Below are 16,270 nucleotides of genomic sequence, written 5' to 3'. Positions count from 1 at the left end.
TGTCATATTAGGAGATTTCTTGATCTATATGGGTAGAGTGGACTGTGGACAAGTTATTAATGGACAAATTGGAGGTCTCATAATTAATTAATTAGGAGTAGATCTTAGTTTTTTATTGCTCCAAAACCATGAGGAAGTAACCAATATTTTTGAGACAAATGGGAAGCATATTTAATGCCACTTATGACTTGTCGTTCTTATCGGCATTTAATCAATCGTGCAAGAATTATATTATCAAAAGATAATTTTGCATAAATTTAATTATGCACTTCAACTTAAAAAAAAAAAAATTCAGTAAAATTAATTTTAGTTTAGTAAAAATAATTTCAATTTAATAAAAATAAATGCAGTTTAGTAAAAATCAGTAAACTTAAAGAAGAAATATAATAAAAAAAAATTAGTAAAAATAATTTAAGTTCAGCAAAAATTGTTTGAGTTTAGCAAAAATAAGGTGAAGTAGACGGGGTCTTAGGCCCCGTTCACTTCAACTATTTTTGCTGAACTTAAATTAGGGCCTGTTTTCTTACATTGAAATTCAGTTCAGTTCAGTTCAGTTCAGCTCAGTTCAGTTCAATTCAGTTCAGCTCAGTTCAGTTCAGTTAAGTTCATTTCAGTTCAGTTCAGTTCAGTTCAGTTCCTAATTTCCTTCTATTACAAAATATTCATTTCAGTTCAGTTCAATTCAGTTCAACTCAGTTCAGCTCAGTTCAGCTGAGTTCAGTCAATGAGAACAAACCCTTATTTTTGCTGAATATAAATTATTTTAACTGAACTGAAATTAATTTTACTGAATTGAAATTATTTTTGCTGAACTAGAAATATTTTTATTGAATCTCTATTATATTTCTTCACACTTACTAAATTTACTGAACTGAAATTATTTTTACTAAACTGAAATTATTTTGCTGAATTGAACTTATTTTTACTGAACTGAAATTAATTTTACTGAATATTATTTTTTTACAGCAATTTTTGGTGCAGCAGGCCACACCATGTGGCAGGGCTTACCCTAGTTTTTTTGTTAAGGTTTACCTGAGTTTTTCAGTCAGGGGTTACTTGAATTTTTCAATCAGGGATTACTTAAGTTTTTCGGTCATGCCGCATACAAAAAATTGTGACTCGAGTAACCTTTGACCGAAAAACTCAAGTAACCCCGGAAACTCGAGTAACTCCTGACTGAGAAACTTAAGTAACCCTGGCTAAGAAACTCAAGTAACCCCGAAAACTCAAATAACCCCTGACCGAGAAAATCAAGTAACCCCCTACCGCACAGTACAACATGCTGCATATAAAAATTTTTGAATTTTTTTTAAGGTGAAGTGAACAGACCTTTAGTTGATATTAGTAAGTTTAAATAAGTTATACTACCTCCGTTACATATTATTTGCAACGATTTGACATAAAGTAGAGAGGAAAAATGTCTAATCGTTGTAAATAATATATAGCGGAGGTAGTATTAAAAAAATGTACTCGTAACAAATAAATAAAATTAAGGTGAAATATTGCGGCTTAAATAAGTTCTTTCAAAAAAAAAAAAACTGCCTTACTTAAGTCCTAAAATAATTTTATTTTATTTATTATTATTTTTTTTTAAAAAAAAGTCATCATAAGTTATACCGAGTAATTTTGCTAAAAGCTGCATGAATAGCAAATTGGACCAGGCTTGCTATGATGGGTTATCTCGTTATTTGGACACCAGTTTGGGCTGTTCTCGCTGGACATTATATGGGCCTAAACCGCTTACAGGACTTAAGCTTCTCATTTCGCTTGTCAATAACATTATTTTTATCAGTGGGCTTTATATTATCAATATGTAAAAATTATAAAATACAAGATAAAGACAAGTTTAGTAAAATCGCATACAACTATATATTTTCGAATATAGATTATCAAAACTAGCCAATGAGCTTATGAATAAATAGCGTAAAAGTCAAAGTGTTGCAAGTAAAAAAAGTGGAGGAAGTATGCAACATGATATTAATCCAGTTGACAACTTTTGTTTTAAGTTGCTTGTTATGCACCAAAATATCACAATTGTAATTTTTGTTGATGTGGCCTCTCCCCGTTTAGTTTACTAAGACACTTTGACTATATATACAGACTGCATTTTCAACAATTAATTAATTTTCTGATAGAACTTATTAGATATGTTCTCGTATCATCGCATGTATTCTCAATTGTTTGATGTTTATAGTCTTTTGATAACACACATAACATATATTGTAACAAAGCTATGTATTGAAGCACTTAATCTTTAAAAACAAGTAAAAATTGCTTATGTCAATAGGGGGTGTGTAAACATCTTGATTTGCCTGTAAAACTCCTCATAGTTTATCTTGCGAGATACTCGTATATTTAATATAGATGTGAATTACAATTACAAAATTGGTATGGTATTCAACAAATTAAACTACAAATACTTTCTAATAATGTTACAACAATTTGTTGTCAGTAGTATATCTCGAGTTAATATCAAAAGAGGGGATTATAAATTCGAAACTAATTCAAAAGGGTCAAGCTTTTGATACAATGTGCTCTAATTCCAATCATTGTATTACGTACATATGACCATTTTTCTACATAGTAAAGTGACTACAACAACTAATAAATTCATAATATCACTGATTTATTATGGATATATTACATTTTGGACTAAGATGGGTAAGATAGCAAATAGTCCTCGACTCATCTAATATGTTTCTTAGCAAGAAAAAGAGTGAACAAATCCTGACCTAAAAATCAAAGAATATATAGAATACGTGGTTTTGTATATATTTACTAGGATTTGTTGGGAATATATTGATGTCCAATGTAATGAAAACCTCTCAAAAATTCTCCTTGTGGAAATCAAACTTGGTAGATGTTTTCCTCGAAAAATCTTGAGATAAATGTCTCAGTTGCTGAGTTAGAACAGGTGCACCACAATAGAACACCCCTGCAATAACACGAAATTTAAGTTATAGACTTTATCTCAACCATCCGAAGTAGAGGTGACCAATGGATCAGTACAGGTTGGCCCAAAATGTATATGAAAGGGAAATAAGAAAAGGCGCTAAGTAAGAAATGCTTACCAACTCTTTTCTCAGTGTGGTTAACAGCAACATGCTTGAAAACAGTCCTCCAATTAGGCCTAGCAAAATGAGTCTTCACTCGAGTCCCAGACACGATATCCATACCATTCTTAGCATGGTGTAGGGACTGAAGCATAGCGATCAAGGCTGACCTTGCATCCCCTTCTTCGTAGACACTTGTGCAATAGTTATGAAGTTCGATCACATGTTCTTGGTCATTCTCAGCCACTTCATTCATCACACTCCTGAACCACTCAAATGACCCTTGTTCTCGAGTCACCCAATAGAAATACGCCCGTTTCACATTGAATGGCCTCCTCCTATCTTCTGGACTCATTCCCCTCTCAACCTCTTTTTGTTGCTTGATGTGGTAGAGCACATCCTTGACTATACTGATCAACGGTGTTGCCCCAATTCCAAGACCTACTAGTAAGAGGACGTCGTAATTTTTATAGTCTTGAGCTGGTGCTCCATATGGACCATCAATCTTAAGTCTTGGCATTCTACAGAATCATGTCAGGCAACATTTAGCATTATTATTGTCTTGTTTGGCCATTAGAACTTAACATAAGATAGAAAGCATTAACAAATAGCATATTAGACTACTCTTGTTTCGATTGTAGGCAAGAAATTAGGCCTCATTCTTTTAACCTATAAGTTCCTTAACTCATTGTATCTTACTTCGTTATCTTACTAGCCCATGTATGTCATATATATGAACATCATTTTATCCTAATACTGTCTCGAAAAGATATATCATAGTTAAGTATGAAATTCTTTCAAGTGTAGAATGTCAGATTACCTCGGAATAGGTCCACAATTAATATCAGCTCTGAGAAGGCCACTCTGATCACTGCTTCTGGGAGGCTGACATAACTTGGAGAAGAGCGTTCTCAGCTGAGAGGTCCAGTCACCTAATGTTCGAATGTGAACGCTTATGTAATCGTCCCCTGGAGCTGAAGTCAGAGAGAATGGATGCCTGCAATTTATCAAAAATCCATATCAGATTGGAATCCAACTCCTTGCTAATAATTTTAGTATTCATTTTAATTGAAGAATCATTAGACGTTTTTAGTATATTAGTACCATTCGAAAGGAGAAACATCAGCACAGTTTACAAATATGTACTGTCCACTGGTGTATCTGAAATTCTGAGGTTTTGTCATTTGCAGAGACAGTACATTCCCAGGGTAGACCGCGACCTGTAACATACAGAAAAAATACATTTATTTCTCTAATCTCGATTTCAGACTTTCTTATTAATCAGAATTGCAGAATGAGATCAGCTTGCCACAAACCTTTGATATCTGTACTGACTTGTAACCAGACCGGAGTGCCCTAATCAGTCTCTCAAACGCGTATAATAGGACTGGCACAGCAAGATACATCCATGTCTGCATCAAAACCACAATCACAACATCAGAATATTTCCCCAACAAATTTCTATACTAAATCATATTTTGTACGGAATATAATGTTTTGAGCCAAATAAATAGATAAATAGCTTACCGTTTTCTTGTACCATTCCTTGCTGAGGTATAGGAACCATCCGTGGACTAACAGGAGGGCATAGACTATGACGAACAGATGGTGAGAATACCAAAAGGCATTGAATCCTGTAAGTTTCTTGAGAGCCTTAGGCAGCTTAAGTTTATTCCTCCGAAACCAAGGTTGGGCTAAGGTGAACGCGATGGCCATTAGGACTATCATGATGATTCCGGTCCAGCCTTCCTTACCCCTGACAAACCACCAGTAGTTCGGAGGTCTTTTTTCCCCAAAGTACTTTCCAAGGGGGGCATAGGCCTCATCTGATGCGTGTAGCAGCCTTGGGAAGTCACATGTAAGATGGCATATCACATGGATAGCAACACCAACCCCAACACCAAGAGCAACTACCTTATGGAAATTAATGTTGTCGTCGAACGGCACTGCCATCCCTAGCTTAGTCCTGCTCCTAAGCCAGGTAATGGTGTTCCTACAGACAGGTAAAAGGATGAGGGCCATGTTGAATTTGAGGGTCTCAGCAGCACCCTTGGCGAAAGTGACACAATATCCCATGACATGGAACACGTAACGATTCTTGTATTGTAAGAACTTCCAAGTGAAGAGACCAGCACAAATGGCAAGCCATAAAAGAATAACCCATATTCTCTTCCAGTTGTCCTCGACAAAGTAAGTGAACCTACTAGCACCACGCTTGATGGGGTTGGGCTCCTTAGTCGGAACAAGCTTTTGGCTAAGCAATTTGCTCAGATTACGGCTATCTGTAACCGTGGTGTTTGAGTGTGTTGGCGCTTGAACCAAGAGCATTTCCAAGTTATGGATCTGCACATTAGGATACATGATCACATTGATTAGTAGTCTATTATCAACAAGTATCTCTTATCAAGTTATCAAAAACCACTTCATTCATAGATTTAACTTTCCGAAGGGTACTTTACATAATTAATATGTTACAGTGTGTTAGGTAAGTAACATGTTAAGTTTTTGTCCTTGTTTATACGAACCAAATAATTAATCGGAAAGAGGGAAAAGGACCAAGGTTCGAATCACAATTGGGCTAAGACTAATTTTAGAACCGGGCCAACACATTTAGTCCATAATATGAGCTGGGCTTGACCATGCCTTTTATCACAGAAGTTAAAGGAAACAAAAAAACCAACCTCAATGAAACCAAGGCCATCAGGATCAAGCTCTTCCATGATAAGGGCAGCATATTCCTCAGCATGATCTTGAATCGTCGACAACTTATTGGCTGACGCAGTTAGTGAGATAATCTGAATTCGTCAAAAAAAAAAAAATTCAATCAATAAAAAAATGTCCATAATATGAGCAAAAGAGAACGGAGGGAGTAGTAACATATACGATATGTAATAGAGTACTGTATTATTTTAAATTGGGTAATTGTGACATTAATTATACATTACATGTATCAATTTCCTACCTGTTTGACCTCGTCTTCTGTAATTCTGCCATCTTCATCCTTGTCCACCCTGCAATTTCAGTCAATGATATTAGCATCTTGTCTACTTGCCTAATCCAAAATAGTAACCTTTTTCTTTAAGCAATGATTCTTTAAAGCTAACTTAATACACCATTATAGTAATACATGCATGACATTTAAAATTAAAGCACACATGCATCAGATGCATGATCTAGTTGACATATTTGGTCAATTTCTTGGTCAAGTCAAGTCCTTAGTTAAATGTGGCTAACAGCTCATTCAAATCAAGTTCGGGCAGAATCATATTCGGGTGGTGAGTTTCGTAATTCAATATTAATCATATCTAATCAAGTCACTATTATGTAAAAAAATGTCATTATACTTAAAACTTAACCAATTAAACTAGTTGACATTCATATTCATCAACTATGAACATGTATGCAATTCATGTCGAGTCAGTTTTATCGAGTTTACACTTGTAACCCCTTATCTTAAAGTCTAGTATCCTTGGAAATCTCTCATTTATCATTTTTAGTGACCGACTGAGCTGAGTTCCAAAAGGTCAGAATTCCCATACCATGCATACCAACATCTCAACAAACCCCACAAAAAATCCAATGAATGAACCGACATTTATGAAGGGTGGGTCTTCACTCTTCACATGCATGTAACTTTTAATATCAAATCATTAAAAAAAAGGTGACAAATTTATCATGGTATTTACAGATTACATGATTTTAGGCTAAAATTTATGCCATATTTTGGATCTTTCTTTCTCTAATTAAATTTAATCTAACTTATTGCATGTGCGTTCAATTTTACTGATTACTTCTTCTTTAGGTTTAAGGTGTTAGGTACAACTACTTTATAGTTGATTGGCTCTTCTTTTTAAGGTTAATTGTCATTAAGAAACTTGATTAATTTATTAATTACAGTACATTACACTTTAGCTTGTACTTGCATCTAAGACCAAAATACTTTATACAAGCTGTAAAATTTTGGCTTTTTTCTTACCAAGTGAGTATTTGATGTATTAGTATACACCCACTTGCTAGTGATAGTAAGATTCTTGTAGCGAGAGTCACAAATGGTGATATAGACAAAGACATGAAGCTAACATATCTTTATACGACAATATTAATATTTTAATCAACTCAGATAGAAAGGTGAAATCGAGTCAAGTAGTATATCAAATAGTTCAATGAGAGGGTTTGTGAAATATCTCGCTTTCTATACCAAAATCTTGGACCGTTCAAATATGTTCGTAGCAAGTGAAGTGAAAATTTTGACGAGAAACTCTCAACTCAATTTAATTTGATTAACGTGTTAGTTGTGACATTCTAGCAACATGACACAAAGACACAATCATATTAAATGTGAAAGTAACTTACTATATACTATAGTCCTACATGTTTTGTCAAATTCTACCCTTTTCCAAACTTTTAAGATTTGACTAATCTAAAAAAAATCTTTATTTGAAGGTTTCAAATTTTAATCATACAAATTTGGAATAATAGACCTAGACAATTTAATTTAAATAGTCAACAAGATTGTTATTGTCAGAATTAATTTTTTAGCATTTTATTGACCAACATTCTACGTATACGTAATTTCTTACAAACAATCATTTAGGTCAACATTACAAATACGTATATAGAATTAATACCATCTCTAATAATATAATAAAAACAACCCTCATTAAGTTAATTCCAACTCAAAACTGTCAATTCCGTTTCATTTATCCTTACCAAAATTATCGTTTATTTGATTAGTAAATGTTAATTAAGACCTATATGGTGTATCAAAACTGTTAGGACGTACGTACTTAAGACTGTATACATCAAAACCGTTAATTAAATGTTGGTAACTTACATGTCGAAGAAAGTTTGAATTCGAGCATCAAAACTCTGATCAGCTAACTGTTCCCAAAAATCACGCAATTGAGTCTTCGTAATTGTTCCCGTAACAATCCCTCTTCTACGCGCTAGTGCATCAAATAATTCCCCTGCGAACTCCTTTTCATTCATTCCTGTCAAACACGTTTTTTTGTTAAAACGTCGCCGTCTTGTAAGAAAAAACCAAATTTACCCATCAATTCTTTTGTTTGTTTTTTTAATTTGGAATTTTTGCATGATTAAATCAAGCAACTAGCCAATTTGTTCTAGATTTTTTCTTCCAAAAAATAAAAATGCAAATGACATGTTTTATTTATGTTACTATTAGTGTTAAAATTGCATGAAAATGAAGTAACTATGATCATTTTTAGTGTAGTAGTTGAGAAAGCAAGATTTGTTACTACTCTTAGTAGTAGTGTGAATATATAAATGATTTAATTAGTACGTAGTAGTAGTAGTAGGTATAAGAATTTCATGTCATTAGATTTTTAAAGTTGTACCAATTCTTCTTTTGCATAATTTAGCTAATCTACTCTCTTTGACACAATTTTCACTATGAAAGTAATTCCGTTCTTTTGGGTATGTATTTAACGAATTGATTCGATTTATTTGCACCAACTAATTGATTTGACTGAAAGATAAATTGGTTACGCCATGTAAAATATAGGTAGAACCGCAAATTCATATCCACTCAAATTGTTTTGTAAACACCAAATTCTACCATAAGTGATCATAAACACATAGATTGAATAATACATATATATTAACACACTTTTGAAGCATGTTATTTTACAATTTCCACTTTTTAGTACAAATTTTAGCACAATCATAAAAGTTATTCTATCATTTAGCCAAATTGCAATACATTAAGCCTAACATAATAATTCCCCCCATAGTAGCACATTTTGAGCAACATGCTCACATATCATAAAAGTCTAAAAAACCACATAAAGCAAAAATATCACTTTCATGTTTTCTTGTGCGCCACCGATCATTTTAATTTATAAAGTCATATTTCTCAATTATTTTAATATGAAGTGTTACTTGTATCATTATTTTATTATAATGACAACAAAGACTAACAATATACGAACTAGATGAATTTAAACAGTTTAACACACTTTAATTTGTATCGTGTTGCATATAATTTGTGCGCGTATGTGTCTGTAACATACGCGCACAGTATTTAGACATATCATATATTATCACCTCTAAAAAAAAAAAAAAAAAAAAAAAAAAACGTACCAATACACTGGCCGAAGCGGGAGCGAAGGAGCAAGCCATCAACTTGCAAATTCTCAAACCGGGCCTCAACCTGAGCCCAGCCTTCATTACCAACACTCTTATTCAAAAACTGCAACCCTTTAAGGGCACGCGCGGCGGTGGTCTTAGTCCGATCGAGTTGTCGAAAACCTCGATTCGAAGAAGTGACACGCTTAAGCTCCCTAGAGACTTGCTTAATCTTAGCAGAGAGTTGAGAGGTAAGCGTGTGAGGACGCTGCCTCTCTAAGTGGCTAGTAAGTAACGCAGCTTCTTGATCACCAACAGCTCCCTTAATATCTTGCACCGAAACGGTGTCGTCTCGGACATCAAGCGTGATTTCGACGTACTCATTGTCATCATCTTTGGTGAATCTCTTACTGCTATTACTACGTTTTTTTGGTGAATTTAATGGACCGCTGAATGTTACTCGGGATTGCGAGTGTACGCTGCTCCCTCCCGCATCGGATCCTGTCTCGTTATCTTGGATCTCCATTGGTTTTCTCATTTCTCCTCTTTTGCTCACCCTTTGCTTCTTTTTATGCTTTCTATATTTCTATTTAATTATAATTGTATTCCACCTGCAAAAAAAAAAAAATGATTAATTAGCTTTGGGGGTTAGAAAAAATAAATATTATTTGGTATTACATAAGTTATATTTAAGGTGTTTAGGAAAAAAAAAATATAGTTCTTGTGTCAGACGGTCTGAAAAGGAGAACTTACAAGAAACAAGGAGGAAAAGGCGGCGGCTAAGGGAGTGGGAAAAAAAAGTTGGGAGGAGGTGAAGAAGTAGGTGATGAATATATAGTTTGTTGAGGAGAAAAAAGAGGGGAGAGAATTAATTGAATTTAGGAGAGAGAGAGAGAGAGAGAAAAATGTGGAATGAGGATTTGAGAAGGGTGGGAAAGAAGGTCTAAGAAGGGGGTTTTATTAGTGGGTTGTTGAAAATTTTGTGGTATACAAGTGGGAGAAAGAAAGAGAGAAAAAAAATATATTTGAAGAATTGAACAAAGGATAATTAAGGTGAGGAAGGTTTAGTCAAAAAAGGATGAAGAAGAACTGTTAGAATCCAAGGGGCGTTTTCTGAGGGGCGCATCTGGCATTTCTTGTATTATTAATATGATGAATTAATTAATCTTCTAATTAAATTGTTGTTTATATGTTTTATATGGAGGTTTAGCTTTAATGGAATAGTGATTAATTACTTTAGTTGTTATGTAATGTGTTGTGGTCTATGTTTTGACTCTTAAGGCCTAAAGGTATAAAAATATGAAATGGCTAAGATTATTAAGATGTTATTATCTGCGTGTGTTTCGCGCGGGTGATGTAAGAGAGGTATTTAAATGATAGAGTTATGAGAAAGAAAATGTTGGAATTCTTAATTAAATTTATGAAATGACATAACTATACTTAGTGTTATATATCAGGGTTCAACTTATTATAATCTTTATGATTCATTAAAAATACAAGTAAATCGATTAAAAAATAATAATATAACTAATTATATCAAAGATAACAGGACATGGTGATTTAAATGCATAAATACCAAAATATATCTCTTTATTTCTTCAATTGTAAGGTCTTTTTTCTTAGTGTACTTTTTTTTTAAAACAAAATAATTGACACTTTTTCACTCTAGTTTTTTATTATTGTTACATGATAAGGTCAAAATAGTGCATCGACATGTATGTGTGCAAATAAAGTTTGACCGTGTTCGTTTGAGTAAAAAAAAAAAAAGTAATGTACTGTAATTAAGAGTTTTACTAATTGGTTTTTCTAGTGGATAAATCATCTTCTGGAACAATAAAGGAACAAAGTTCTGTCGTCAAAAAAATAAAAATAAAGGAACAAAGTTTGTTACAATTACAAAGTAGCTAATTGATTAAAAAAAGAATTTAACCTCTTCCATAGTTGTTGAATCAGCGTTTTGTCAAACAAAGTTACTAGAAAGTCAAAGAGGAAATAGTATTGTTCTAAATGTCAAAAACGCGGGATAGAGGTGAGAAAGTGTTTGGTGTTGGTCCAAGCTTTTACTAGTAGTACTAAATAAGCCCACTAGGTGATGTGAATTACAACATGATTTTAGAGGTTGGCCTCAATTATTACCGTAAGTACCTCATCTCCTTGTTTTGTCATAAAGTGAATATGGTATAGGTCAAAAGTGCAAGGGTAATGAACAATGTGACAACACTAGTAAAAAAACAAAAAAGAGAGAGAGGATTTTTTATTTTTTTTTGGTTGGAGTAATTAAGGAAAGCTCAATAATGAAGCAATAACCGACTACTCGTTTATGCTAGTGGCAATTTCGCAGTAAATTGGACCAAGTAATACTTTTGCTGTTTTCTTAAGATTGCAACAATTAATATGAGTATTGCAACATTTCTTTTTTTCATATGATTTTTCTCTCTCTCTCTCCTCATCACACGGGTATATGTTTTTAGCTTTTGTTGTCTCTTTCATGGTCTTAAAAAATCGTGCTTACCTCCGATCCCTTGACATGAGCGAGCTTTATTTTGTTTTTCATAAAAATATTTATTTAATGATCTGGCATACCTCCGTTTCACACTTCCTCTAGGAAGTGTGAAACGGAGGTATGCCAGATCATTAAATAAATATTTTTATGAAAAACAAAATAAAGCTCGCTCATGTTTATCAACGTTACTTAGACGGACAAAGCGCATGAGAAGCTTCTATGGAAAAATCCATCTTCTTCCTCCCCCTTCATGCGAACCCAATTTGCCGTCATCTTCTTCTTCTTCTTCCTCCTCTTGCAAACATTTTCGGCTGCGAATTAAATGAATTAAGCGAACAAAAAAAAAACTAATGGAGAATAAAATGACATGGTTATTCCCTAACGGCAAGCTTAGGGTGTTGTCATCTTCCATTATTTTCCTCATTGAAGCCTTGTCATGAGTTTCCCTCAAAATCATTTTCTCAAATTTATTTAAATTCTACCTTTTTTCCGAGAAAAATAACGAAGTTACCCGTGGCCAAGATAAAGTCTGATCTTTTACCTCGATGATTAACTTGTATTTGCTTATCTCAATGAAAGAGTAAATAGCGAGAATTTATTAACTGTATTGACAAGTAATGCATTTAAATTGAAATTTTCATATATAGAAAATGATGTATCTAATAAAAAATAGAGGATTGTTCAGTCAGAAATAATTATTAAAAATTTGATAAATCATAATCATAGGATATTATTTATCTTATTTATTTGTGAGCATAATTTATTGTAATTTTGATGCTTTTATCCAGAAGTATGGTGTTGTCTTTCCTCTATTATCCATTGTTGAAGTGTTAATGTTGTCGTCATCCACCATTGTTTTAGATTGTTCTATGATTGCACTTCTTATATATCTTTAGGAAACAAATGTTTGTAGTCAGCTCTTTTAATATTGGTAAGTATTTTATTAATTGGATAAGCTATGGTTTTTTTTTCTCTCTTTAGTTTTTAGAGAGAGATACTTCCCTCTAGGGTTTTCCCTTGGGAGGGTTTTTACTAGCCTCTTTTGTTAGGGTTTTTTCTTTGTTTTTTCTTCAATTCTTCCCTAATGTTCTTCATCTCCTTCATTCTTGATTTTTATTTGTGAATTTTGTAGGGGATTCTGCTGATTTTACCGGTGGAAAGCCCCAAAATCTCTTTAATTGCTTTCAATAAAAAGATACCATATATCCTTAAGATGGTGTTCATGGTAGGGATTTTAATTACTTGTTTATTGAAGAATGAAGATCGAAGGTTTCGCAATTTCTACCGGAGTTTAGAAGACCACGGAAGGATATTCATTCAAAAAATTATGCCTTTGCAGATCTTATATATGCCAAATTAGAGCGAACTCACAGATTGTATCGCAAAATTAAAACCAAACTCTCCTCCTTATTTGGGTTGCCCAGACCCATTTCATATTCTTCGAAATTTAACAGCTTATTATCAGGAGCAAGTTGCATATCTGATTATACACCACTCATAATTTAGATATAGAAAAACCCTAATATTTTCAAGTACATATTTACTTCAAGAGGATGAGGGTGTTTGTTTAGGGGTAGAATAAGAAGAAAGGGATAAGGATAAAGAGCAAGGGAAAAAATTATAGTGTTTTTTTAAGGGGTTGGGGATTAGAAGGGGGTTGGAGATAGAGATAAATTAAAAACACCCCTTTGTGCCTCCATTTTTATAATTAGGGGGTTGTATAAGGGAAAGATAGAACATGAGTTTAAAAAGACTAGGTCCTTTTCTGTTCACCTTATTTCAGGGTTAATAAGTTCAGATAAGGAAAAATAAGTTCAGATAAGTTGTGATAAGAATTAATCAGGGCTACCCAAGTTTAATTTATAACTAAAATAAGTTCTAATAAGGGTTAATAGAACATACCCTTTACCTCTAATAATAAAATTAAAAGAGTAAGGAGAGAAGAAAGAATTAGTAAGGGTAAATCTATATCTTTATCTCTTATCCATAACTTGTTTCTCATGCATATTACATGTGGGATAGAAAAAATCACAAATTTATCTCCTGGATAAACAATAAACAAAATATGTTTATCAACTGGAAAAAATATAAATAAGTAAATTAATAATTTTTTGGTTATATATGAGCTCCACAATTGTTAATTTGCCGAAATGCCATGATGATTGGACAAAATTGTTGTTTTATTACAATTTTGCCATTTGATAAATTGGAGCTTCCTTTGTGGTGTTAATATTTATATCTTCATCCTACTTATCAATTTTCTACCTTTAACCCACCTCTTTATCCCACTTTATCCCATCCATCATTCCAAACGCATGTTGAATTTATAACTTATAAGTACTCCTACTTTATCTCTCTTTATTTCAAGGACTTATTATGCAAATATTGGGCCAAGTTAATAAGTGAAGACAATGAGGAGAAAAACAATGATTTAAAATGAGAGAGGAAAAAGAATAAAAAATGCTTTAATTTTATTTATTTATTTTGGTGAAAGATGTCCTTTTATATGTAAATGATTTTTCTTTCTTTTCTAAAGCTAATGTGCATCTTTTTTGAACAAGATTGATTAAATAGAAAGTAATTCAGTGTAATTATTAATTTCACTTTCAAGTCACAAAAAATATCTTTCACATAAAGGTTTTCATAATTTCGATCCATTATTATTTAGAGTTAGGGCCTGTTCTCTTACGTTGAAATTCAGTTCAGTTCAATTCGGTTCAGTTCAGTTCAGTTCAGCTCCTAATTTCCTTTTCTTATAAAATATTCATTTCAATTCAGTTCATTTCAGATCAGCTCATTTCAGTTCAGTTCAGCTCAGTTCAGTTCAGTTCAGTTCAGCTCAGCTCAGTTCAGTTTAGCTGAGTTCAGTAAAAAAGAACAGACCCCTTAAAATACTGAACTAGGTTTTTTCTTTCTTCTTCTTCTTTTTTTCGTTTTTTTTTTTTTTTTTTTTTTTTTTTTTTTTTTTACAAAATCCCAAGGAAGGTGATGATCATTAATTCCAAGATTTCTTAGAATTGGGAGGAAAGTTCTAACCACCCGAGCTATCCTTCACTCTCATAAAATTATAATATCTGAACTTATTATATTATTTTATCTGCATTTATATTTTCTTACTTGGTAGCTCATTATTTGAACAGTTGAACCTATATTATTTTGTCTAAATTTATATAAACTTGACTACCTGATTTTTTTTTTTTGAGAAAAAAACTTATTTTGTATGAACTTAGTTTTGTGAACCCTTTTCATTTGACCCTAAATTATAACAATATTGCTAAAATATTAAATTATACACTTAATTTTCCTTAAATTTCAATGTTGACTAGCTTTAATTATATCAAGTTATCTCCTTAATTTTCCTTCTAACCAATTCTCTTTTAGTGTATTCTATTTCCTCATTATTTGTGGGTGGGATAATGATTGTAGTTGTTGGGATAGAAATTTCATTATGGTTATCAATTTCTATATTTGATTTATTTACACATTATAGTGCTACTCAATTAGAAAAAACAAACATGTGTAAGCACATTATCAAGACTTCAAGAGCAACGTAATCAATTAGTTGGCATGCATAAATATACTTGTATATTTCATTTCAATATTTCATACATGAAATCATAAATAAGAAAATATGAAATTTCCATAGACAATATGGTCGGATTTAGATACTCAAAATCAGAAAAAGCTTGATTTAACAAGCACTGCAGGAGATCGTAAAAATTGACATTATTGCGTGTTTGTGGAGACCGATCTAGTGGACAAGGTTTTATTTTCCAAGATACAAGTGGACATGTAATTGTCCTTTATTTTCTTTTGGAAAAAATGAAATGTGAGTTGCTTTTATTGTCATATGATTAGCAAAGTTTTTGATCAAAAAGAAATACTTCTTCCATTTCTATTTCTTTTTTTTGAAATAAAATTAATTCATAAATAAAGTCATACGACATCTACAAAGAGATTTAGCTCTAATGAATACATAATAATTGAATCAAATAAAAACATTCCATAAGCAAAGCTACGATCGTTGTTGCAAATCGTACATTCTTCGTACCCTCTTTCATATCGCTGTGATTTACAGCCTTCATTGGCGAGGGGGTCTATCGATCTGTTGTAGCCCTGCAGAAAATTTCCGTTGTTCGCTAGATTGTAATCGACATATTAACCTCTTTTTCGATCTCGCACAAAATTTTACCCATGAAACAACTCTATAGCAATCCATAAAATAAAAAAGCAAATCCTCCCTCAAAAGAGAGAAGAAAAACCCGGTCTTTCGAAAGAGCCAAATCTTCCTAAAGAAGAAGAAAACCCTGTCTTTCGAGGGAGAAATATTCTTCCTAGAAGAGGAATAATTATAATTATAAACCTAAAACAATAGAAAAAGCACACCAAAAAAAAAAATTAGGGCTTTCCACCGATAAAAATCGATGGAAGCCCCTCCAAAATTCAACAATGGAGGCTAGGGTTTTAGAGAGAGAAGAGAGGAAAGAGAGGCTAGGGTTTTTTTATTAAAGGTAATAGTTACGCTCCCTAAGTATCTTCCATTTCTATTTCTTGTTAGTTACTACATCACTTTTTTAAAACAAAAAAGTTTAAATTAGTTACATCACTTTCTTTTTTAATAAATACA

At 32.6% G+C, this 16,270-nt stretch overlaps 1 protein-coding gene across 1 annotated transcript; it reads right to left on the bottom strand.

The window, feature by feature from the left end:
• Positions 1 to 2,466: 2,466 nt before the first annotated feature.
• LOC110708673 (respiratory burst oxidase homolog protein B-like) lies at positions 2,467 to 10,131 on the bottom strand. Its single transcript, XM_021886863.1, has 11 exons — positions 9,894 to 10,131; positions 9,156 to 9,751; positions 7,888 to 8,044; positions 6,016 to 6,064; positions 5,735 to 5,848; positions 4,581 to 5,396; positions 4,370 to 4,465; positions 4,158 to 4,273; positions 3,874 to 4,050; positions 3,072 to 3,574; positions 2,467 to 2,935 (listed from the first exon to the last, which is right to left on the bottom strand). The coding sequence occupies exons 2-11, from the start codon at positions 9,676 to 9,678 to the stop codon at positions 2,826 to 2,828; spliced, it is 2,661 nt and encodes an 886-aa protein (XP_021742555.1). The 5' UTR covers positions 9,679 to 9,751; positions 9,894 to 10,131; the 3' UTR covers positions 2,467 to 2,825.
• Between the last annotated feature and the right edge of the window lie 6,139 nt (positions 10,132 to 16,270).

This window comes from Chenopodium quinoa, unplaced genomic scaffold, assembly GCF_001683475.1.
Source record: "Chenopodium quinoa cultivar QQ74 unplaced genomic scaffold, ASM168347v1, whole genome shotgun sequence".
Classification (NCBI taxonomy): domain Eukaryota; kingdom Viridiplantae; phylum Streptophyta; class Magnoliopsida; order Caryophyllales; family Amaranthaceae; genus Chenopodium; species Chenopodium quinoa.
The sequence above is the reverse complement of the archived record's forward strand: the minus strand, read 5'-3'. Positions and strand labels throughout refer to the sequence as shown.

Excerpts from the sequence above, each read along its gene's own strand:
- LOC110708673 (XM_021886863.1), bottom strand. The coding sequence starts at position 9,678 with ATGAGAAAACCAATGGAGATCCAAGATAACGAGACAGGATCCGATGCG. Across the intron at positions 8,045-9,155 it reads CCGCTTCGGCCAGTGTATTG|GAATGAATGAAAAGGAGTTC; the intron begins GTACGTTTTTTT and ends CGTGTTTGACAG. Across the intron at positions 4,051-4,157 it reads GATGTTTCTCCTTTCGAATG|GCATCCATTCTCTCTGACTT; the intron begins GTACTAATATAC and ends GATAAATTGCAG.